Raw genomic sequence first — 25,150 nt, 5'->3', positions numbered from 1 at the left:
CAGCTACTGGGAAACACGAGTCTGGGAAGGAAGCGTACATTCAAAGCACTTACTTCTAGGCTAGAAAGCAAGCAGCTGGCAAAGTTCTCTAAAATGAAATGGCAGATCTTCATATTTTCACCACCACTTGGGTTCAGTGTTACGAACCTGATAGTTGAAGGACCTGAGCTCCCTACATCTCCCTGTTCCCAGAAGTCTGTCTCCGGACACTGTCGTCAATCTCAGAGTTCATTTCCTGGTTAAACAAACAGCAATTAAACAACACAAGACGGGGCAACGCCTAGAGACACTGTCTCAGAACTCGCCCTAGACAGGCCATGTGACACCAGGGGTACCAGTGTTTTGGCTTTTGGCTCAAGACAAATCAATCACTAATAGAATGGCTGACTGTGACAAACTGTATACAAGAAGAGAGAAGGGGCCTTGGTCAGTAGTGAAATATGCTCCGCTTTTTGGCATATCGGAGCCAAGCCCATCAGTAGAGGACGTGCCGAGTGGCCAGGGTGCATTTCAGGGCTTTCTGGTGCTGCTGTTTAGCAACTTCCTCTGTACCCAAGTGGATGTGTGCATTATTTATATACATTTGTGCCCTTCTCTGTCTGCCTGTCCATCACTCTTTCAAGAAAGCTTATGCCACTGTAGCTTTTTGCAATGTGACTGGAGTCTGTTTATTTCCTTTTGAGTGTGTGTTTCCTTGACGTTTGGTGACATTGGCACCATCCCATCATCCCTAGCTAGCAGGACCAGTGGTCAGGGGTGATGGGAATTGTAGTCCAAAAACAGCTGGAGATCCAAGTTTGGGGAACCCTACCCTAGAGATTCTAGGGGCATGCTATGTCTCACAAAAGCAAGGAATGTGGTGGCAATAACTTTACCCATCTTTTCCGGAGCTGACCCTCTGTATATGTTACAATAAATGTCATAAACTTAATTTGTTCTGTTATATAGTAAATTAAGAAATAGCTAGAACTTGGAACAATTTTTGTCTAAGAAGGGGCTCCTGTTCTTTCTGAAATTATCCATTTCTGCCTTCCTTCTTTGTTCCTTATGTATAGGGTAATAATCTATAGCTAAATTAACCATGCTGTTTTAATAGATTATTTTGAGTTTCCCAATAGCTCTCAAATGTCACCCTTGCAGTAATTATCGCACGGAGAACCAGCTCCATGTGATCTTTAGAAATTAACATTCCTTGAAAAAGCAAATCAGAAGCGCAAAGCATAATTTATACACCATACTTTATATTTCCTGCAGTCATTCTCCTGTATGTCATCCCCTTGGATGTGTGTCTCACATATGGGAAAAGATGAGCACCTAATCAACATTTTGCATTAAATGGATGAAATACCTTTTACATTCTCTTAGCAGACAGATGCTAGAATGTGGCCTATCAATTGTGCCTGCTTGCCCCATATGGAAAAGATTAACCAACCTTTTCATATTAAATGGTTGAAAGATCTTGCACATTCCTCTACCTGACAGATACTATGATGGGGTGTATATGCTGTATTGGTTTGCAGGTGTGTATTGAAGTTTAAGATTTGCCTCCACAGTACTTTGATGTTCTTAGACCACCAGGTCCAAAGAGTGTTCAGACTGAGAGGATTCTCTGTTATTTTACATTCTCTGTCATGGAGAATTTTTGACCTTTGTTTATTTTGTTTTGTACAGAAAGAAGGACAATCCAGAGCCCACCTCATTGCCCAGGAGCTTGTGTCTTCAGAGAAAGAGTAAGTCCACCAGCTAAAATTTGGTTTGCAGTAAGCTGTGCTGTGCATTGCGCATTGATTTATTCAGCAGTAGCTGGTTGACAATTAATAAAACTGTCTCTTTCCACAGATATGTGGAGATGCTCCGGCTGTTACATATGGTAAGTAAATCATTTTAATTGTCAAAACCTAATTGCTCTCTTACTTAGGTATAATTTAGGAGACAGAAAAGGCAGTTGAAGAGGCTGAGGTGAACTCTGTCAGGAGTGGCTTGTCATGCAGAAATGCTCATTGGACCATTGCAAAGGAATCTGTCTTGTGATAAAAGCTATCCTGCTCTGTATGTGCCAGACATGTAGACTCTCGAGTTCCTCTTAATTCGTAATAGAACTTTGACCAAACAGCTTGATAGGATGATTTGTCTAAAATGGCATACTTTTTCTTGAAATCCATTTCATGGACAGAAGAGAAAGAAATTTGGAGGCATTGTGTGAGTATTTCCTTACAACTTTGGGATGGGAAGAAGGAATAATTATTTAGAGCTGCTTTCGTCAGCATGGGATGGCTCCAGCGAATTCTTCCCCTATCTCTGTGCAAACAAATATTTTGTATGGTTGAGAAATACAGTCAGCTCCCACTTGGATCTCAGACCTTTACAGTTCACAGGTCTCTTGTGGAGCCAAAAGCATAAATCATCACTTAATCTAAAAGACATTTTCTCATTTTTGCACTAGTGGGAATTTCTTGTATGAATCATTTTGTGTGGGGAAAATTAATAATTACAAGGTCGAATAGCTCATTGTTAACCAATAAGTCAGTTAATTAACTGACCATTGCTGCAGTCCTAATCACACTTTCTAGGCTGTAAGCCCTGTTGAGTTGATTGGGACTGCCTTCTGCATAGACAAGCTTAGAATTGCACTGTACGTAAATGGCATGGAGTTCTCACTGGAGATGGCATTCTGGGAAATAATAGGCGAATCTCTGTGAGGTCACCCTAAAGTACCAGTGTCTGGAACAAGCACCTATTAACTAGTGGCTAGGTGGTCTGGTAGTGCTCTGGACTCCCTCAACCTGTTATCTTATCAACCATTCTGTGCAAAACAATCCCCACCTGTTGTGGTGTAAGTCCTTCTGGTGGAAAGTCTGAGTCTGAGCTGATGATATTCACCACTCACTTCCTTCACTTCTGCCTTGTTTAATTCACGAACTTTTCAGAAATCTTTGTGTAATATGGGGTTGACCAGATGTCACATAGCTCAAGGGAGGGGCGGGGGGGAGAGAGATAGGCTAGAAGAGCATGCTACTCATTTCCCACTGCCAGGGATGTCAGCTGACTGTTTCATTTTTCTCCCTTTTCACGTACTTCTTACACGATACTTTTCTCCAATCAACATTGTTGTTAGGACTTGTCCTGGGCTTAAGAGCCTGTGATTGATATGCAGGGGAAAGTGATTTTTAAAAAGCCTCATCTGCTTTTTATTTTTTCCGTTGTTGGCATTGGTCTGTCTCAAGAGACAATGGAGTGTGCATCCAGGGGTGAAGTCAAACTGCTGCATTAGCAGCACCGAAGTGAGCTTCTCAGGGTGCATGCCTGGGCAGTGTGTATGGAGGTCCTGGGCTGCTCAGACCACAAGACCCCCTCCTCAGCCTCACTGATGTGGTCCAAAGGAAACCAGCTTGGCTGCAGGAGTTGCTGGAAGGAGGCGTACAAGACGCCATCCAACTGTTTTAGGGACACCACTCTGGATTTGTGTAGGCAGGGTATGCTTCTGACGATATTCTGCAAGGCAGCAGAGGTCTAGGATCAGAGTTCTTTCTGCTAGATGGGCTACCTTCCCAAGCGGATGAGCCCCATCTGCCCCTCACTTCATGGCACTTGCAGAAACCGCCTTCTTTGACCATTGGACCCACTACAGTATTTGTCTCGTCTGCTCCATCTGCTGGAGCCTGTCTTTGCATGCAGGGGATGTCCCTAACTCACTGAGAGTTTGATACCCATTGGCTACCTTCATCTGTTTTAGCTGGCCAGTCAAAGCTGTTTCCAGAGTGTGGCCACTGTCAGGTGAAAGTTGAGTGCAGGGTGAGAACCAAAGGTGGACAAACTATCCCAGAAGGAGCATGAAATGAAATGTTCCCCCACCAGAGGTTCTACCTCTTTCCTCACCCCATACACCCCCATTTTATTCATATTAAGAACACAGGAGCACAGGAACACATTTTCTGAGAATTCTCCAGAAAAATAATCTCTCAAATGACCTGTTCATGGCATTTTACCATTGTACTGTTGAGAGTGTGTATTAACTTATGGTCTCTGTGTGTGGTTTGGGAGCTGCACGGTCAGGGGAAAAACAATGCTGTCCGGGGTTATAAAGACTGTGGAGAGAATAATTGGGTGCACTCTTCCCACCTTGGATCAAATCTATGCTTCCAGGTGTCATATGAAAGCTGCAGAGATAGTGCAGGATAGTGCACACCCTGGAAATGATCTCTTTCAGTTTCTGCCTTCTGTAAGAAAGTACAGGGTTGTAAAGACTAGGACTAGCTGCCTGAGAAATAGTTTCTATCCAAATGTGATATCCAGGCTGGGATAGCTGGGATAGCAGGCTTGTTGGTTTTTGAATGTCTGATGTAGATTTTTTTCAGTTTCGTTGTTCTGTATGGGAGGAATGACAATAAAGATTATTGTATCGTATCATATCGAGGGGGGATTGACACCCCTAGGATTCCTTCTTCTTCTTGTCAGCTATTTTAACATAGGTAGTTTTGTCATTATCAGGCACACTCTGAAAAGGTAAAGGTACCCCTGACCGTTAGGTCCAGTTGCGGATGACTCTGGGGTTGCGTGCTCATCTCGCTCTATAGGCCGAGGGAGCCGGTATTTGTCCGCAGGCAGTTTTTCCGGGTCATGTGGCCAGCATGACTAAGCCGCTTCTGGCGAACCAAAGTAGTCCACGGAAACGCCATTTACTTTCCCACCAGAGCGGTACCTATTTTTCTACTTGCACTTTGACATGCTTTCGAACTGCTAGGTTGGCAGGAGCAGGGACCGAGCAACAGGAGCTCACCCCGTCACGGAGATTCGAACTGCCGACCTGCCGATTGGCAAGCCCTAGGCTCTGTGGTTTAGACGCCACCTGCGTCCCTAGGCACACTCTTAGACACCCTTATTTCTGATTCATTATCACTGTTCCTGTCAATTCAACATTCGGGGGGGGGGAGGGACTTTTTTACAAAAAAAACAAAAACACCACTTTGTGTCTTCTGTTACATCTCAATAGAGCAAACAAAAGTGCACCACACCTTCATTTAGAAAAGGAAAAAATCTTTTTATTTCCTTAAAGTCTCAGGAACACCAACTTTTCCCTGAGACACACACACACACACACCCCGCAAATCAGAGCAGATCCCCACTCCGTTCAGCGGAACTGAATCAGTTTGGCCTTTCAGCAGGGACCTTAATAGTTTGATTGATTGCCAAAATGATGACATTTCCATATACTCACTCTGCTATTCAACCGAAAGAGTGGAAACATTGTGTGAGCTCAAACTTTATATTAGCTGGTGTGGCTCAAAAATAAAGTGTATGATGTTAATCTGAAAGTGTAGCTGCTCTTCATCCTGCTTTGATCACAGTATTTTAGTAAGAAGTTCAACAAATTGTGGGGAAAGGAGATTGGGCAAAATTAAGAGAAAACTAAGTGGAGAGTTTATCCATACCATGTTCATCATATGATGACTGCAGAATCAAGTGCTGACTCACATATATGCCACTAGAAAGCAAACACGATAGAGAGAACTTGCACTGTCACTAGGCACCACAAACAGGGCAAGCCCAAGAAATATTGCTGGGAGATAAGCCACTTCTGGGAGGTTCAGCTTCCCACAGATTTCTCTTCCCACCCATGAAATTTGCCAGGTGATTTCCCCCTTGCACCCCTCAACCCCACTGTGGCTCAGAATTTGAGCTGAAAGTTCTATGTCGAGAACATTTGTTTCAGTACCATCATAAGTCCTTCCATTTGTCATTTTGCTTTTGCATCAGTGGTTTGCTAGAAAGACAGAAATAGTTTAGACACTAAGCATGAAGACCAAAATGAATATAGCTATACAATGCTACATGTGTTGCAAACATCATGAGATTTGAGCCAGTAATAATTAACTGGAAATGATTAGGAAGGGTAGTGAGCAATGAGCCAAAGCACACTTTCTTCTGCCTTGGGTTTCTTGGACAGCATTGAAAGTCCTGTTGGACCAATCAAGTGCTTGTTTTGCTAATGAAATCTCCCAATGAATGGGAGAAGTCTGTCTAAATGAAAAAAATTCGTTGAATGTTACAGTGCCCAAAGCACTTGACAAAAGCTTAGAGGGATATAACATCTGAGAACAATAGGCTGTTTTCAGCTGCAATTGGCTGATTCATTTATTCTTCTGCGTCTTCATTTTTTCCTAGTCAGCAGGTGGGAAAATAACTCTTCATGGGTCTTTACAGAGGGAACAGGAAGCCAAAATGGCTGTTCAACTACTTAGTGTCCCTCCTTTAAACGCACACACACACACAGAGAGAGAGAGAAAGTGTGCCAGCCCTTCTTGGCCTTTGGCCAAGTACTTTGCAAACAGCCTACTGGTACAGTATTTGAAACGTGCATTGTACAGTTTGCCAGTGCTTAGCCTCATTTAATTTTGGTGTGTGCGCAAGTTTGTGTGTGTGTGTGTGAGTGAGTGAGTGCATGTACTGAGTTCACGATCCATGACCTAATTTCCACCCAGCAGTTGAAGGATAGTAGGCAAATTGTGTCTGCTGTGTTAGAATTTACTGCAGTTCATCTTCAGCTGGAAAAACAGGGGTGGCCAAAGATTTCAGAGCATTGCTGTTCTCTCCTGTGCAAGGCCAACCATTCTGCACCCTCAGAGATGCCTCAGCTTAGCTCAAAGCGCAACATAGACTGTGGTAGCTTGGTCCTTGCTCAACTTAGAGATTGTCTTGTACTCTGTGTGCCATCATGGTCTCTTAAATCTGCTAAGAACAGCGCAAGTTGCTGAATCAGTGCACCAAGTACATATGACATGAGGCCATCAGGCTTTCTGGTTAGCTGACCATACTGATAGCGTGGTCTCCTGTTTTCTCCTTGGCAGCCCCCCACCTCCGCAATGCCACTTCTACAGCAGCCTCTTGGCAAATAGGAGGTGTTGTTGATCTCATCCCACCCTTTATCCTCCCCCCACCCCATTCCTGGTGTAGATCTTCACTTACCTCTTCTTCCCTGGTGGAGTATGTGTGCCATTTTGTGGTTCACCTCAGGTTGGGCTGGCCCTGGTTGAGGTTAACCATCATTTAAGGTTGAGACATAATGCTACACTACTTTTCAATTGCTACACTACTTTTCAATTGTGCAGCTGCACAGGTGGAGGGAAGAGGAAGAGGGAGCTTATAAGTCCCAAGCTCATTAGTGTAAGAAGCCATAGTTTATTTTTACATCTGAATGCTGCCATTGCCTAATTGACACTTCCAGCATTCATTCATGAGAGAGAGAGCTACAAAACGCTGGGATTCAAATTCTCTTGCTTAGGTCTCAGGACCATGTCACATTTATGTTCTACACAGTGTCTAGAAAATAGCTGGCACCCTGTGAATGTGAAATAACAGTTGCAATTTTTTTAATGGCAGAAATAGTGCCAGGAGCATACACTTCGGCTTGAGCCTCATGAGTCATTTAGAATGTAATTGGATGGCTCTAGTTCTTTCCTCAGTTCTGAATCTAGCAGGGAATTGTATGAACTAAAAAATATTTGGTACCTTTTCCCTCTTCTTTCTTGGACTGTGTTTTTCAGATGATGAATTTGGAGACCTTTCGGGTACTGTGATTGATCAGAGTTATTGAGACTGCAAAAGTACTTTACCTGTGATTAATGGTTTCCCAGGCTTTCAGCACTTTAGGCAACAGCATTTTCTTCTTTTTATGGATGCTTACAGCATTACTATTAGGCTTTGGTTTTGCAGAATTAATCATTGCGAGGCTAGCCATCCTGGCTGCTGGAATTAATTCATTTGTCTGAGAATTAATTATAATCACACGTCTATTGAGGCAATTAATAATATAGTAACATTTGCTTGAAATCCATGAGAAAGAAAAACTTTAGTTTCGTTAAGTGATTTTTTTTTACAGATTTGAGGCATAGCTTTGGCTGCTATAGTGTGATGATGTGTAGTGAACTCCCAGGGGGAAATAATCTAGAGAAATTCTTGGATTTCTCAATACTGTCAACCTTTAAACTGAAATGGTAAAGGGCAGCAACAGATGTATCACACAGTGCAAATGTTCCTTCTGCTTTTTTTTAAAGACAAATAGAAGAGAAGATAAATGAGCCAACACTGCTTGCCTCATTTCATGCTCATTTTTGTGAGTGTTCACAATCACCTTCCATTTCCTGCTATCTTCAGCACTTGTGATCACATCTGTGTTTCGGTGGTGTTCTTTGAAGCAACATTTTCCTTTGGTTTAAATCTTCTTCACCACAGCCCTTGGTTCCACGTGTCCACATTGCCATTTGTTACCAGTGGCTTTAATAACCCACTTGATCTGTTCAGTGACACCACAACACATTGTGTAATGCGATGGTATCATGGATGAAAATTATCAAAGTTTCTAGGTCACCACAGTCAGTAAGGCAGAAGTGTGGCCAAATGAGGACTGTGAGAGGAGTGAAAATGCAGCTGAGAAGCACCAGTGTCAGCCAGAAAGACATAAAAGGACATCAAATAACATTGAAGCAGTGAGAATGTTTGGTGAGCATTTTTCCCACCTAGGATTCGTTCAGCTGAATGCGTTGCTTTCAAAGTGAACCCTGACATTTGAAAATGTTTAGTGCATCTCTGACATAGACTCGTGAACATCAGCCTTAATCCTCAACCACCAAACACCAGCCCACATGGAGAGTGGTATATGTCTTGGAAAATTCTCCTGTTAGATAAATCTTGCTCTTTTTCAGGTAGAGTAGTTTGTGTTAGAAAGAAAGAAAAAATACATTTCAGATTAAAGGAGAATAATACAATTACAAACATATATATTGAATCTAAAAGCAGCAGTCAGTTTTAAAGTCAAGAGCAGCAGATTCATACATGAAAGCCTATTTCGAAAACAGGAAGCACAGACCATAGAAACCCTGGTTGGTTATGTGGCTACTCAAAGCAGCTACACTGGTCTCTACTCCCCCCCCCCCCAAATCTTTCTTTAAGGGGGGATTTTTTTTTTAAAGACCCTAAACCACCTTGTCTAACTTGGGTTAGCCAAACACACCCACCCTCAAATGTTTCTCAAAATTTATCCTAACCCCACCCTGCAAACCATCAGAAAATCTACCTCCACTTTTTCAGGGATAGAATGGACCCCCCCCCCAAAAAAAAAAAAGTGGAGGCAGATTTTCATGATACCATGTGTTGTATCTAACATTAGTTTTACTCAGAGTAGAGTATACCCTTTGAAATTAATGGGCATGACTAATTTGGGCCCTTTCATTTCAGTGGATCTTAGTTGGATACAACCCCTTTAGTTCAGAGCTTGAAAGACGAATAATGTTCTCTCAGATTGGTATGGTGTGTTTCATGGGAGTGAGTAACAGTCCCGATTAATTTGAGGTGAAAATACCAAAAGTTCCAGATTAATTTGAGAGGAAAAGTTCAAAAGTGCCTATACATTTTTTGAGTAGTTCTTCATGAGTGGAAATGGAAAATGGCAAAGTGATACAGTGCTAGTATTAATGATGGAGGGAGATAATGTGCCAAACTTTCAGAGCAATTTACCAGCAGTGGTAAAGGTGTAGCAGTAAAATGGCTACACTGTGTAAACTTCACTTTTACTTTGTGCTTGCTGGGGAAAGTCAACATAGTTTTTGAAAGCAGCCATAAAATTTCGAGTTTCTTCACTGAAACCATGAGTGTTTGATTTTGCATTGCATCTAAACCGATCTATGAAGCTACCTAAATGCATAAAGTATGAATGGCATCTTTGGATGAGATATATGGCCATGGTAGTTTCCTATTAAAGCACTCTCTTGCACTCTCATAGCATGTTTTGTCATACCGCATGCAGTGTGGCTGGGAAATGGTCATTCACAATTTTGGGAGGATGGTGGCTGCTATTTCTATTAACTCTGCTGAATCTTTGCTTTTGGTGGATTGTTAAAACAGCTGCACTCCCCTCTGCCTGGTACTCCACTCTGGCTGGTAACATTCTAAATTTTTGCTTGTTCTGTGTACAGTAGTCTGTAAAAACACAAACTCTCACCAGGATTTATCCAAAGTGTCTGGACATGGAATATCCTGTCTCAAGTTTAAAAGTGTAATGATGTTAAAGCAATGTTTAAGGCTGCAGTTCTAACTCAGCTGAGAGTAGAGATGGAAAGATGTCCATTTTGATTCTCTCGGTTTCTCCTTTTTCCAATCTTAAATTCAGCTCTCCATATTCCTGCAGCAATCAGCAACTTTAAAAATATCCTCATGAAATTCCATCAGCATTTTAGCGTGACTTTCTCCTAATAAACATATTTTTTTGCGTACAGTTTTGACTCATAGACACATTTTTCCTAATGTACGTTGTTTTCACTAAGATAGTCATTTTGAATGCATGCTTTTACCTCATGTATTCACTTTTGTGAACGTTGTTTGTTTGGAGGCCTGCATCACAATATTTGGATAAGTGTGAATTTCAATGGATGGCTGCATTTTGGTTCTCATAATTGTTTTACAAAGTGTGAATTCAATAGATTTGTCTTTAAATGGGAACTGAATTGATTTTCTCCCTCATCTTCACCGGAACCCCACTGAATTCAGTAAGAATCACTTCTTAGTATACATGGCTAGAATTGTAATGTAAACCCTTTGGGTCTTACTAGGGTTTGGCCCAGTGCGTAAACACTGGGTTGAGGATCATACACAGGCCGGTACTGAAAGGCACCAAGTGAACTTCCATCCATGTTTGTCATCCAGTATAATGTTGTTGTTGACAACATCTTCACTAGATCCAGGTGGCTTCCTAGTTTAATTCAAAGCACTCAGCATGACATTTGAAGCTCAAACTCAGCTCGGTCCATGACACATCAAGGATCACTTTCTATAATATGAACTTCTTCATATATTCAGATCTTTCTCCAGGGGCCCGGCCTGTGTGTGGCCTTCCCCATCTGAGACTGAATGGGAAATTCCTTGGGAACAGGCCTTCATAGCACTGCTTCATCTCTCTCAGCTTTCAGGAGCCAGCCAAAGGTGGTTTTATTTCAGAAGTGTGGACTGTTTTAAGTTTAATTTCTGGCTAGGTTTTGCTGCTTAGTTAGCTTCAGCTGTGTTAATTGTTGTTTTTTTATTTTTTGATAATTTTACAGTTAACAGTTTCCACATGTGTGGTGGATGATACCACCTCACTATGGATTTTTAATTGAGAGGCAGGATATGCATATTTTTAAAATAACTATCTGGTTAGCATTTATGTGAACAGGAACTCCTTGTTCATTGAACATAACATAAGGACATAAGAAGAGGATCGGGCCAATGGTCCACCTAGTCCGGCATCCTGTTCTCTTTTTTTTTTTTTTTTTTGTGCAAGTAAATTTTTATTAATATTGCTCATTTATACATAAGAACAAATACAAAATTTATACCATAACTCGCGCTGTCAGAGCTGGCTCCGGGTCCCAGCTCACCAAGGACCAACGCTAGCCGGTAGTACAGTATCAAAGTCTTTATTGAAGAATAGTCTCCATTTACAAGTCTCAGCGTCCCAGCTCTACGTCTGGACTTTAGACCGGCGAAGCTCTGTCTGGGTCTCCGCCCCCTGTGCACCAGTTTAAGACTCTAATCTTACTCCACCTCTTCCTTCTCTCTCTCTTCCTCTGGGTCTTACTACCCCCCGGGGTCTCATTCCTCCTGGACTCTTCTGACGCAGAGCTTGACCCCTCTGACTCCTCCCCCTCTCTTCGGCGGGCTTTAGGACCTGGCTCCCTACCCGGGCTGCCCACCTTGCCGCCCTCCTGTACATTTGAACTTGGCGCGCGCGCGCGTTTAACTTTCCTGATGACCGTTTCCTCGCTCCCTGACGAGGGTGTGGTCACTCCTGCCTCACGTTCTCCCTCTGCCTGCGCGCTCCCTGATCCCGATGCCTTGGACTCCTCCCCCCTACCGCACTCTGGGGGGGACGCTGGTCCGGATTCCCAGCTGCTACTCTCTGAGTCCCCTCTGGCCCCTTCTTCCCGAGGTGTCCCCCTGGGCACTCCCCTTGCCCTGACCATGGGGGCCCCTTTCTGTGAATCCTCCGAGTCACTGGAGAGACTCAGAGACCTCGGACTACTGTCGTCTCTGACATTTCCTTCAGACTCCTCCCCCTCGCTCTCCGTTTCCTCCCTCTCCTGTGACTCTGCTCCTGAACCCCTGACACGCGCGTATCACAACAAGTCAAAAATACAACACAAAATTCTTTTAGGCTCCGCCAAGCCGTAGACTTCCTTCCACACTTTTGGTAAGTATCAGATAAATTTGTATTCACGTATTTTATCGTTTTAATCTGTATCGTTTACTGTTAGATTTAATTCAGCCCCGCCAGTGTGATCTGAAAATTAGTTCCAAGATAAGTCAAATATTTATTCCAATTGTCATGAAATTTCTGTTCGTCTTGGTCCCTTAATCTTCCTGTTATTCTAGCGAGCTCGGTATAGTTTATCAACTTAACCTGCCAATCACTTATACTGGGTATAACTTCTGTTTTCCAGTTTTGCGCTAGCAAAATTCTTGCGGCTGTAGTGGCATATAAGAATAGTATCTTATCTTCTTTTTTAATTTCTTTACCCATCATTCCTAACAGAAAGGCTTCAGGCTTTTTGGGAAAGGTATATTTGAGAATTTTTTTAAGTTCATTGTAAATCATTTCCCAAAAGCCCTTCACCTTACTGCATGCCCACCACATGTGGTAGAGGTCTCCCTCTGCCTCTCCACATTTCCAGCATTTCTTATTTTTCAGCCTATAGATTTTGCTAACTTCACTGGTGTATGGTACCATCTATATATCATTTTCCATAGATTTTCCTTTAGTACCCTACACGCCGTAAACTTCATATTGATGTTCCACAATTCCAGCCACTTCTCAAACTCAATATTATACCCAATATCCACTGCCCATTTAGTCATAGCCTCCTTTACCTCCTCGTCTAGTCCGGCATCCTGTTCTCACAGGGGCTGAAAAGATGCCTGTGGGGAACCGGCAAGCAGGATTTGAACACAACAGCAACAACTGAATTCACTAGGACTTACTTCTGATTAGGCAGGGCTAGGATTACAGCCTTAATTTTAAACTGTGTGGCAAGTCATTCATGCTAGCTGGGCTACCAGTAAAACAATTTGAGACTGCAAACAGGTAATTTTTAGTTCCAATGAACAATTCCCCTCAGAAGCCCTAATAGTGCTTTGCTGCAGTTGAATTTTGTAACAAAAGAAAACATGGGAGGACAGTGATGCCGTGTGTGGATTCCAAAACGTAACAGAAGGGAGGACAGCAATTCTGGATAAAAAGGCTAGTGTGCAAGCAACTGTGTAGACCAGGCATAGGCAAACTCGACCTTTCAGATGTTTTGGGACTACAACTCCCATCATCCCTAGCTAACAGGACCAATGGTCAGGGATGATGGGAGTTGTAGTCCCTAAACATCTGGAGGGCCGAGTTTGCCTATGCCTGGTGTAGACCTACATACAGGATAAAAATGCTATGACACATGGAAAACAGTGACACTGAGGGAAAGAAAGGAAGTTCCAGGCGCAAGAACATTGTGTTCTTGTGTGTGTATGTGTGTCACAGGATATCCTTTGATCAGCTGGAATTCCCGTCACCCATAATCCAACTATGTCTCTTACCAGGCATATTCCTGGTACAGTGGTACCTCCGGTTATGGACGGGATCCGTTCTGGAGGCCCGGCTGTATCCCGAAAAGTCCGTAACCGGAGGCAGCCTTCTGCGTCCGTACACAGCACGATTGAGCGCTTCTGCACATGTGCGCGACATGCAGAGCACTTCTCTGCATGCGCGCGCGGCAAAACCCAGAAGTATACACTTCCGGGTTGGTTGCGTTTGCAACCCGAAGTTAACGTATCCAGAGGGATACATAAGCAGAGGTACGACTGTATTAGCAATAGCTACAGTGTCGTGATATTCCAGGTAGTTTTGTCTGTTGCAAGAGTTATTGGTGTGTATAAACAGCAAAGGAAGGTCAGATCAGGACAGATAAAACTTTTTTTTTTAATGAAACCAAGAAGCTTTGTAACATCCACATCTGCTGCGGCTGCTGTCAACGTAGAACCCCAGGGAGCTTTCAAACTCTGCAACTTTCAGAGGACATCTCTTTCATGCTGGCTTTCCAGTCGATGGGTCCCACTCTTCCTCTCTCGGTTGCTCGTTCTTCCTCCCTTCCTTCCTCTTTCTTGTGCAATTAAAATCTCCAGGCACTTCCATGGTTTATTGGGATGCAGAGGAAGAATTGGGAAAGCGCTGGATGTTTTTCTAAGTGATTCCATATGGTCCTCCACTGCTAGCAGAAGCTTACAGCTTGCTTCCAGTTCCCTCCGGTGTGCATTTACTTTTGTAGACAACGAAAGATCCAGTTATTTTTCCCATAAAGATTAGATTGGCAGAAAAGAAGACATTTTGCCTGCAAGAGCCTTAGCGCAGGCCAGAACGAGGAACACCCAGCTGCCTGGCTCAGACTCCTCTCTAAGTGTATCCGCTCCAGGGGAATAAAGAGAAAGATTTATACCCATGAATAGTTCTTCAGGATACTTGCCAGGCACAGTAGAAATACGCGGCTAGCTTCTCTGCACAAACCCTGCCATGTTTTGTTACTGTCAGAAGGGCATAGACTTATGGGATGATGCAGGATACCAGAGGAGGAGCAGAGATCACCAGTAGCATAGTGGCACAGCATAGGGATGCGGGTGGCGCTGTGGGTTAAACCACAGAGCCTAGGACTTGCCAATCAGAAGGTCAGTGGTTCGAATCCCCACAACAGGGTGAGCTCCCGTTGCTCGGTCCCTGCTCCTGCCAACCTAGCAGTTCGAAAGCACGTCCAAGTGCAAGTAGATAAATAGGTACCACTCCAGCGGGAAGGTAAACGGTGTTTCCGTGCGCTGCTCTGGTTCCCCAGAAGCGGCTTAGTCATGCTGGCCACATGACCCGGAAGCTGTACACCGGCTCCCTCAGCCAATAAAGCGAGATGAGTGCCGCAACCCCAGAGTCGGTCACGACTGGACCTAATGGTCAGGGGTCCCTTTATCTTTATGCACAGCATCCACGTGGCATTGCCCTCATCAAGTATTTTCTTATTTAATCCAGATTTGCCATTTCTGCAGAAAATCGTATAATTAAAAAGAAGACATGGAAATGGTAAATCCAGCCTCCCAACTAAACTTGGATAGTGTGACAGTGGTTCTAAACTAGACCAAAGGAATGAAGTTTTATTTACCTCATGATAAAGTGGCAGAAAAGTTCTTCGCGGAAGCTCAGTGAGGCCCTGATAGATGTCGCTGAATTTGATAGCAACATACTTGACTCACGCCATGTCTTATGTGTTATCTAGGAATCAAAGGAAAAAGAAGTGAAAGGTGTGGGGGAAAGTGCTTTTGCTACTCTGCTGTTTACTATTCAAACAATATAGCTTGTATTTAGCAGCACCAACCATTTTCAAGGTGCAAATAGTCACAAATGTATACCATAAGGCTGAAAACTTTTGGCAAAAGGGATGATGGGCAGTCTATGGTAAAGGAAAGGTGCTATGCATCCTATCACATATGTTCCATTGTTTAACCTTTTCACCAAACACAGTTCCTAGAGTTGAAATTTGGTTCAAACGAAGCCTTCCTTGGCAGTGGGGTAGTTTTGCTTATTGCTACCACAACGAAAGGACACGCACAACTTGAACGCGGTCCCATTTGACATACGTTTAAAAATCAACAATGACAAAACAATTGCTATGGGTTACTGTTGGTGGGCACCATTCCCCCCTTTTGCCTTGTTTTTGCTGCCGGCTTTTGTGGAATAAATGGACCTGCTGATGTGTGACAACACAAGCCCTACTAACAAGAGTTAGCAGTGAGGCAAGATGCTTATTACAAAAAGGACAGATGAACAGTGATTTATGATTTGGTTCCATTGAAATGCCTTGGAGCTATATATTTTCTGCTAGACACTGGCCTGCGGGTCTCTGCAGAAACCATACAATCATCTGTGAAAAGATGACTCAGATCCCTGGGCTCTGAAAGTCTGGGGAGCAAACTGCTGCATGCCTTTCACACTCTTTTCAAATAGCATGCATTTTGCGTTGTGCCTTTCCAGATGTGTTTGCTGGTGGTGTTGACAGTGACACTATTCACTTCCAAGACATTCCACCTCATGCTAGGGACCTTAATAGTGCAATCCTGTACATGTTTACTCAGAAGTAAGCCCCAATGAGTCCAAAGGGACTTACTTCCAGGTAAGCAGGAATACGATTGCAGCTTAAATCCAGTAGTGCTGCCTCTACATCTCTATGATTGGGGCGAAGGGGAGTACATAACTATCATAATTTTTAGTGGAGGGGTTTTGTGGGTTTTTTTTGAAGTGCCTTGACTATTGCATAAGGGCAGATAGAACTGAAATTCCAGTTTTCCTCATGGATGTGCAAGGAATTTGTTGTCTTGAAAAACAACACTATAATGAAGTCTGTTTTGAGGAAGGGTTTATTTAGCGAAGGCAGATGTTGTAGGGCAAGGAAGTAGTACTGAGGAAAATATAAAAGGGCGCGTCAGTGAGGTGAACAAAGGGTGACCATAATGCATTAGGTTTTTGGTTTGTTTTTTACAAAGGGGATTAAGGGAAAGATGGAATTGAAATGTAGTTTGGAGCAGAACAGTAGGAAGTCTTTAAATATGAAGACTAGGGATAGAAAATTGATGTATAAAATTAAGGAAACTAGTACATAGGTTTTGGTAATGTTATTGTGGTGATACAGAACTAGACAGGTTGTTTTCATGGGAAAAGATTTTCTTTAGCATTGTAAAAAGTGGTTCAAACCAACAAACAAGGAGACAATCATTGTCCCTCTGGTCTAGTTCTCTCATTTGTGACATCTCAGATTTCACACAGTGCCTCTGTGTCAAGTTTGCACCCTGTTTCAAGGGTCTTTCTGAAAGGTTTTCAAGCTCTTGACAAGGGAGCACTTGAATCCTACAAGAGGACTGTGTGACATCAGAAAATTATGGTTTGGGTCAACCTTAACTTAGTTGAAGAAAAGTGAGGCAACAAGAGGTAAGGAAAGCAAACGGCTAGTCAGGCAGAGAAATGGCCAAGGCACAGACAAATTTGGCACTGAATGACAGATTTTGAATATGGTAGTCAGGAACATGCGAGTAGGATTTGGCAACAGCCTACAGATGATATTCTGAATTGTGTGTACACAGGATTTCTATGAAGCTGTCTTAAAAGTGCTGGGAGATGAAGATAACAATGACCATGAAGAAGCAAAGCTCAAGGAAGGATTGAATGAGATCCCAGAAATCTACAAACTGCACCAAGAAATACTGGAAGAGCTGGAAGAAAAAGTTCTCAATTGGTAAGTGATTTAGCAAGGCCTTTATGCCATCTCAGGACGGCATCCATTTCCCAACATCCTGAAATCTTTAGGAAAACCAAGCACCTATTTCTTTTGAATAGAGGGAGAATCAAAAGTAACCGAATGTGAGACAACTTGCCTCTGTGATGGCCTCACCCTGAATGCTAAGAGGCTATACTTCACCCTGAGATTTTACGTTATATCTGTTACAAGAACATGGTAGCATGATACGTAATAACTCCAGATGCTATGCACTCAGGCATTATATATCTGGCTACTGAATGACCTCATTTTCAATAGATTCCAGATATGTTTCCTCTACCATTGTTATAGTACATTTTGCTGGAAGGTTGGGATCCCGATAACAAGAAAGTCACAGATACCTTCTGCGGTATTTGTGCAAGTGAAAAGAGATGAGCAAAAGCCACACTGAGCCTGAATGGATAGGGTGGGATATCAACATTTTAAATATATAGAACCTATTTATTTGCCATCAAGACAAATAATAGCCCACCAACCATATACCGCATTTTTCACCCTATAGGACGCACTTTTTCCCCTCCAAAAATGAAGGGGAAATGTGTGTGCGTCCTATGGGGCAAATGCAGGCTTTCGCTGAAGCCTGGGGAGCGAGAGGAGTCGGTGTGCACTGACCCCTCTCGCTCTCCAGGCTTCAGGAAGCTATCCGCAAGCCTTGGGAGCCCGGCACGACTTCCCGCCGGTCTCCCCAGGCTTGCAGATAGCAGCCTGCATCCTGAAGCCTGGGGCGCGCTGAGTAGCGCGCCCCAGGCTTCGGGCAGATATCCGCAAGCCTGGGGAGACCAGCGGGAGTTTGGAACTACTGTAGTTTGGGACTACAATTCCCATCATCCCTAGGTAACAGGACCAGTGGTCAGGGATGATGGGAGTTGTAGTCCCAAACATCTGGAGGCCCGGAGTTTGCCTATGCCTGCTCTATCATGACCTCTCTTACTTCCCTTTTTCCTAAATGAAAAAGCCCCAAACGTCGTAACCTTTTCATTTGTTTGTTTGTTTGTTTATCCTGATGTGGTTTTAGGGAAGATCACCAGAAAGTGGCTGACATTTTCCTCTCCAGGGAATCAAGGTTCATTCACCACACAGCTTACATTATGCAGTTTGATAGGAATTTGGCTTTGCTGGATGAAGCCCGCCTTAAAACTTCCCAGCTGGATACTGTCGTTCGGGAATTTGAGGTAAGGGCCCTCAGTCCTTTCCTCACACTGCTTTACGACTGTCCTGTAGTTCTCTTTATCACTCTCTCCTTCCTTCCTTGTCTGCCCTCCCTTCAGAGCTCAGAAAGGGTCATGTAGGGGGGTGTTAATGATGACTCAGTTCAGGGGTAGCTTTGGAGGAGGGTTAAGTCTGGAGGAGTACCTATTAGATCCACACACACACCTTCAAGTGAGAAGAATTGGGGTTGCTTGTGAACTTACGTATGGAACGCAAGGGCTGCTGTAATAAAACAACAACAACAATGAATGTGTGATCATCCTTTCTCACATAACTCTGGGGGGAGCTATGGGACATGGAAGCAGCAAGAATTCTAGGTCAGGGATTGTCTTGTTACTGAGCACTCCATACCTGACACCAAATGTATGGGAACCATGTAATTCCTTCATATTCTGTCCTGCACATTCCTGGTTTTTGCTAACTTGCCAGCAGTCTCAGAGGTTATTTTTCCAGCAGTCACAGGGAAAACCATAGGGCTAGTGTGCTCATGCTCAGTGTAGAAGGAATTTAGAATCCCTGAACGGGGCTAATGCAAACTTTGTCCCTCTCTTCTGCTTCCTGCCACAGTGACACTTCTGCTTCTGGTGGTGATGCACACAATGTCAGCCTTAATATATATCCATTTCTCCATTTGTAAAGGGTAGGGGAGGAGAGGTAGTAATATTTACTTATCTGACAGAAAAGGTTACGAGGATAAATTGGCTGCTGTATTTTTAATGTGGCTTGGGCTGTCAGGCCCTTGAGATATGGATTATGTCTCCCTCTGCAGCACATCTGAAATATTAATAATGATAATTCATTAAAATGACCGTTTGTCAACATTTGCCCGTGGATATTTCACTGTCTGAACTCTTGAGGCCAAAAATATAAAAATGGAGTCTAAGAATGCTGCTCTGAAGGCTTTGATCGGAAAGGCAGACTTCTAATTGCAATAATTGTTTTTGGGGGCTTATCTCAAACTTGGTTATCCTGTGGGCTGTACTTCCTTGTTGCCCAGGTGTTCAATATACTAGAGTCAAAAACTGCTTGTCTCAAAGGCAATGACAGTATTCTCACCAGCAGGGATATATTCACAAAATGCATCTGTGTGTGTTTGATATTCAGAGCATATTCATACCACAGACTTTATCTGGTTTAATACTTACTCTCTTTCCCCAGAGAAAATAATTTTGTGAGGGGGTAAAGTGGAAGAAACTGAGAACTCTCTGTTAGAATAAAGACAGGAAGGAGGTTTAGATGTGCTAACAGCACCTGGCTGAGTTCTGCTCCTTCAGGGGCTGCATATTCATTGACTGTGAGAAGACTATGGGATTCTACACTTACAACAACATATGGGGTTGGTTCATCTGAAAGCCTTCTAGACATAGATTCTTACTTGAAAACACATTTTCTAAGGTAATGTTTGCAGGGAAGAGAATATGTGTTCCAAACACTTCTATTCCACTAAGTCTGTCCGCCTTGACTGTAACAGAGAATTGTCAGTCCGTTCACCAGCAGTGGGGAACGTCTGACCCATGGGCCTCATTGGGGCTGCCAGGCCTCCCCATTTGGCCTGGGACATGGTTTGGCTCACCATGTCCATCATCTAGTGTCATATGGTGCAAATTTCAATTTGAGGAATCAATCTTCCTTTACAGCTGTGGCTGCATTCAAGGGAGACTTACAAAGGACACATCGGGAGCATATATAGAGTTCTTCCCAGAATGTTAAATCACCTGATGCGATTTAAATCATATGACATTAGCTGACTGACAGGTGCATGGCTCTCTGTCTCCACCCTTCACTAACTAAAATCCAAAGGATTTTTTGGTGGAAACCATAACGGTTAGAAGGGTATAAAGCCTGTATAAATTTGTAGTGTAGATACCAGAGCTTAGATCAGGATTTATGTAATTATCATTTTGGCAACCCTAATGCTGGTAGCAGGTGCAAATTTTGACCCTCAATAGGGGCCAAATTCAGGGAGCTGCTCTCCTTTAGTAGTAGGGTCTTTGTTTTTGTTCTTCCTTTTCTTGTAACACATTTCCTTCAGCAACCAATCCACTGCCATTTTCTGGCCTCAGAATACCCTAGATACAGCAGCATTCTGGGGCACTGTGGGAGGAAAATGGCTACCACCACAAAAAGATAGCAGCAGCCATTTTCCTCACTAAGTGTGAGGGCTTTCTCTCTCTCTCTTTAAAAAAAGTTCATTTTTTAATGTCCCCATAGGCAGCAATGGAAAAATAGGAAAAAGGTAAAAATAAAAAAGGAAGATTTAACTGTTTCTGGGATCAACCCACCAATTTTCACCACATACATTAGCGGGGATGGGGAGGGATTTGATCTTAGTCCCCGTAATACACTCTCAGATTCCTCCTTGCCTAATTCTGATATGTATGCCTAAACTGTCCTCCCAATTCACCAATTCAGAGGTAAATTAGTGCCTGACCCTATATCCAGAAAGGTCCCGACTCTCTTTGAGTTTATGCTTGGCAGTTGAATGTGCTCTCTTCCCTTGGGACTAATGCAGAGTCTTGCCTTAATCCTGCTCTTCTTTGTCTGGCACATAAATCAGTACAGCTCTTCTGAAGATGCCTTTGGTGTGTTTCAGATCAATGGTTCTTACTCTGCCCTTTCCCCATCTCCCTCGCAATGCCCCAGGAAGCAGGGTCAGAATGTATTTCACAGGAACGTCACAGACCCTACTATTAAGTAAGGGATAAAAGTTGCCGTGTTAATGCTTTTATCTCAGCTTGGTGTGTTGCCCCTCAGTTCCGCTACAATTGGAGTTAATGGGATTTTTATTGGAGTCGTAAATCTGAACTCAGAAGCTTCCTGTGGGTTTGGGTTTTGCTTCGCGTTTTTGTATCCTTGATCTTCTCCCCACTCACAATAGTATCCAAATAGGAATAACACTCAGTAACTTCATTTAAAGGGATGGTGATGGATGAAAGGCAAATCTCTCCTGTACAGTGGTACCTCGGGTTACAAACACCTCAGGTTACAAACACTTTGGGTTACAGACTCTGCTAACCCAGAAGTAGTACCTCGGGTTAAGAACTTTGCCCCAGAATGAGAACAGAAATGGCAGTGCGGCGGCAGCAGGAGGCCCCATTAGCTAAAGTCATACCTCAGGTTACGAACAGTTTCAGGTTAAAAACAGACCTCTGGAACAAATTAAGTTCGTAACCAGAGGTACCACTTTATCACTTTTGAAACTGATCCTGATCCTGTTCAGATATTTGTGTGTGTACAAATAGGAAATGTTTGAATATGGGGGTGCCATAGGCTTGGTCAGTAAAAAGGGTTGCCTACAGCGTCTTTAGTAATTAGGGTGCCTCCATATGGCAGGTTTTTGGGGGACTTGGTGCTGCTCATGCATGGAAGTTTTGCACAGTGTCCACACCATCATCAAAATGACACCCCCCTTTCCCCCCGTATTTGCCATTTCCACTGAAAATTTGACTGGGGGAGGGGAGAAATCTGCAAAGCTTGCAAATCTGAATGAAATGAGGTGGGGGAAAATATGGAGTGACATTTTGATGAGGACAGCATTGTGTGGATGCTGAGAAGATCCTCCATGCATGAACAGCACTGAGTGGACAATAGACAGCTGTGTTGAAGCGGCCATCACTGCATGATGATGGTGAGGATCAGAAACTGAACAGACGCCGCTTCCCCTTTCACCGCAAATCCATGACAAGAAAAGCAGCAGCAGCAGGTGGATATCTCAGGGAAGGACTGCAGCTCAGTGGTGGAGCATCTGCTATGCGTGCAGAATGTCCCGGCTTCAATACCCAGCATCTCCAGGTAGGACTGAGACAAAGTCCTGCCTGAAGTTCTGGCGAGCCACTGCCATTTACTATAGACAGTACTGAGTTTAATACTACTACTACTAATAATAATAATAATAATAATTTATTACTTTATTACTTATACTCCGCCCATCTGGCTGGGTTTCCCCAGTCACTCTGGGTGGCTTCCAAGAGGAGATTAAAAATACGTTAAAACCTCAGTCATTAAAAACTTCCCTAAACAGGGCTGCCTTCAGATGTCTTTTAAGAGTAAGATAGTTGCTTATTTCCTTGACATCTGATGGGAGGGCGTTCCACAGGGAGGGTGCCACTACCGAGAAGGCCCTCTGCTTTGTTCCCTTTAACGTTGCTTCTCGCAGTGAGGGAATCGCCAGAAGGCCCTCTGCGCTGGACCTCAGCATCCGGGCAGAATGATGGAGGTGGAGACGCTCCTTCAGATAAATCAATGCTCTCATTTCAGTATAAGGCGGCTTTTGAAGGTTCCTAATGCAAACTCCCTGGGTTTCTCCTTTGTTTTCTTTGTTGAAGCTGCTATGGAAACTTAGGTGGAAAGCAGCAAATGGATGAGACAGTAAGTTGTGGCAACGACGTCCCATCAGAGACATGGCTATTCATTTTTAATGGCTCCAGGGCCGGCCAAGGCAGCCTGGATTGTCGCAACCTGTTTCATAGTTCATCCATGCCAGATGACCCTTGTTAACTTTTGGCTGAAGTTTGTTCTCAGACTTGGAAACAGGAGGAGTCAGAGTCGCAGTAACAAGATGCTTATTTCTACGTTACTTGTTTGTTTCCCTGTCGAGATATTTCCATTCCGTTTTCAAGGCATGAGCCTTTACAAAACAACCCACAACGTAGCGAGACAAGTACAATTAAAGAACACTGAGGATCCAAAAACACACAAACTCAACCCTAAGATAATAAACACATGACCAAAATTAAATGTAGAAAAACAATCCAGAGAGCCAGAACAAACATCTAATAATTTAAGCAGCGGCAGGGATCAAAGGCTTGTTGAAAAACGATTCAAACGCTGGTGGAACCTAAGTACACAGAGAGAGAGCTAATCCAAGCTCTTGGAGCAGTGAGTGCTGCCCTCACAGAAAAAGCCCCCTCATATATTACCATGAGTGATAGATGCATGTGTTACATCAATGATTGGGCAACTGTAACAGGCTGCTGGAAACCTGCAGAATCATGTGACCCCATTATTGTACCTGCTGCACTAACTGTTGGTTCAGCTCTGAGTGCAATTCAAGTTGCTCGTTGTTCACTTCATAGCTGTGGATTGCTTGGGACCAAGCTACTTGTGGGACCATCTCCTCCTATATGAATCTGCCCATATGTAGAGCTCTTGAGCATGTCACTGCTTTCCAATGTATTAGTTGTTTCTTTTTCAACAAAAAAACATTTTCAAAATAGTTTACAAAAAAGAAGATAAATTACATTAGAAAAATTAGGAGCAGATTCCCCCCCCCCCAGACAATAAGATAATTCAAATATGGCATTTGACATCAGTTTTGAGTCTTTGCTAGTGATAACTTACACAACTCCCCTCACTTTGACTCATCTCTGTGACAAAATACTTTCTACTATTTGAACCATGTGATGGCAAGCCTAGTTCCCCCCCCCCCAGCCAAGACTGTGTATACTTTTTCATGCAGTTGGTTATATTCAGAGCTGCTTTTTGAGGGAAATGAAACCATTTTCATTTGCTAATACGTCTTAAAACTTCTGCCAGAAATTCTGTATTAAAAGGAAAAGAATAGCCTGCTTCCTGCTCAGTGTTTACCTCGGTAATCCCCGCCTGCTTTTCAAAGGAAAGTGATCCTTTCACTTTTTAATACCATTTGTGAGCATGTCACAATAGAGAAGAACAGTGTTGAGGTCAATGGGCCATATCTCGCCAGATGTGTCAAATAGTCATGAAGGCATATCTATTTTCTCTGCTAGCCCTATGATGAGCTCATGTCAGGCCCCCACTGTATACTCACGACCTTTTAGCCCAAGTGAAGAGACACTTGCCCTGTGGATTGCCCACAGCACTAATGTCAACTTCTTCTGGGAAAGTTCTTGGATTTTATATTAGCCTTGAGATACTCATGCATTATAAATATCAAGCTGCTTGTGGCAGGAACCCTCCAGCTGGCTCCAGTCAACCAGCTGTAGCCACAAAAATATACAAGGGTCACTTAAAATCTGTAGTCGCATGGAGTCTGAATTCTGAAGTCTATTTTGACTATCGACCAAAATATAAATAATCATGAAAATTTAATATTGGGTTTTAGTTTCATTTTGAAACATTGTGGACAAAAGGTCAGCTCCTGGAGACTACCTGGGCACATCTTCTCTCTGACAGCGCTTTAAATGTCTCTCTTGCCAGTCATGTGAACCTGGATGGATGACTGGTTATTTTCTGATTGTGGATGTCTGAGCTCTGACCTTCACCCTTCTTATTTTCCTTCTCTTGAGGACAGCAGTTTCGTGGTGGCAGTCCCTTGAATGTGAAACATCAGCTCTTGAAAGTGGTGCAGCGCATATTCCAGTACCATGTGCTCCTCACAGGTAAGCAAGATATAAAACATGCCACTCCCATGATAGGAGGCTCCTCCTTTTGCCTGGTTTGTTCTTAGCTTACAGTCATCCTCAGGCATTATCACCATTGAAAGCCAAGCTAGAGCTTATCCGCACATCCTCTCATCCCACTGTTTTCCTCCGGGGAGAACCGCTTTTTAAGCGCTCAGTCGGTGCAAAAACGATTTTGGATTTTCCACAAAG

At 43.3% G+C, this 25,150-nt stretch overlaps 1 protein-coding gene across 8 annotated transcripts in view; it reads left to right on the top strand.

Annotated features, from left to right (window-relative positions):
• FGD5 (FYVE, RhoGEF and PH domain containing 5) overlaps window positions 1-25,150 on the top strand; it is a 144,481-nt gene that overhangs the window by 79,733 nt on the left and 39,598 nt on the right. For 6 of the 8 annotated variants that reach the window (XR_014507911.1, XM_083426929.1, XM_083426932.1 and 3 more), the window contains exons 4-8: window positions 1,672-1,730; window positions 1,840-1,870; window positions 17,176-17,327; window positions 18,385-18,541; window positions 24,850-24,937. Coding sequence is in view for 7 of the 8 variants with exons in the window: in XM_083426929.1 (XP_083283055.1) it covers window positions 1,672-1,730; window positions 1,840-1,870; window positions 17,176-17,327; window positions 18,385-18,541; window positions 24,850-24,937 (487 nt within the window). In the remaining variant the exon portion in view is untranslated. The remainder of the gene's footprint in view (window positions 1-1,671; window positions 1,731-1,839; window positions 1,871-17,175; window positions 17,328-18,384; window positions 18,542-24,849; window positions 24,938-25,150) is intronic. The other 2 variants (XM_083426930.1, XM_083426927.1) reach the window with 1 other exon arrangement.

The sequence above is a fragment of the Podarcis tiliguerta genome (assembly GCF_965153285.1).
Source record: "Podarcis tiliguerta genome assembly, chromosome: 2".
NCBI lineage: Eukaryota > Metazoa > Chordata > Lepidosauria > Squamata > Lacertidae > Podarcis > Podarcis tiliguerta.
This window is presented reverse-complemented; position numbering and strand designations above follow the sequence as displayed.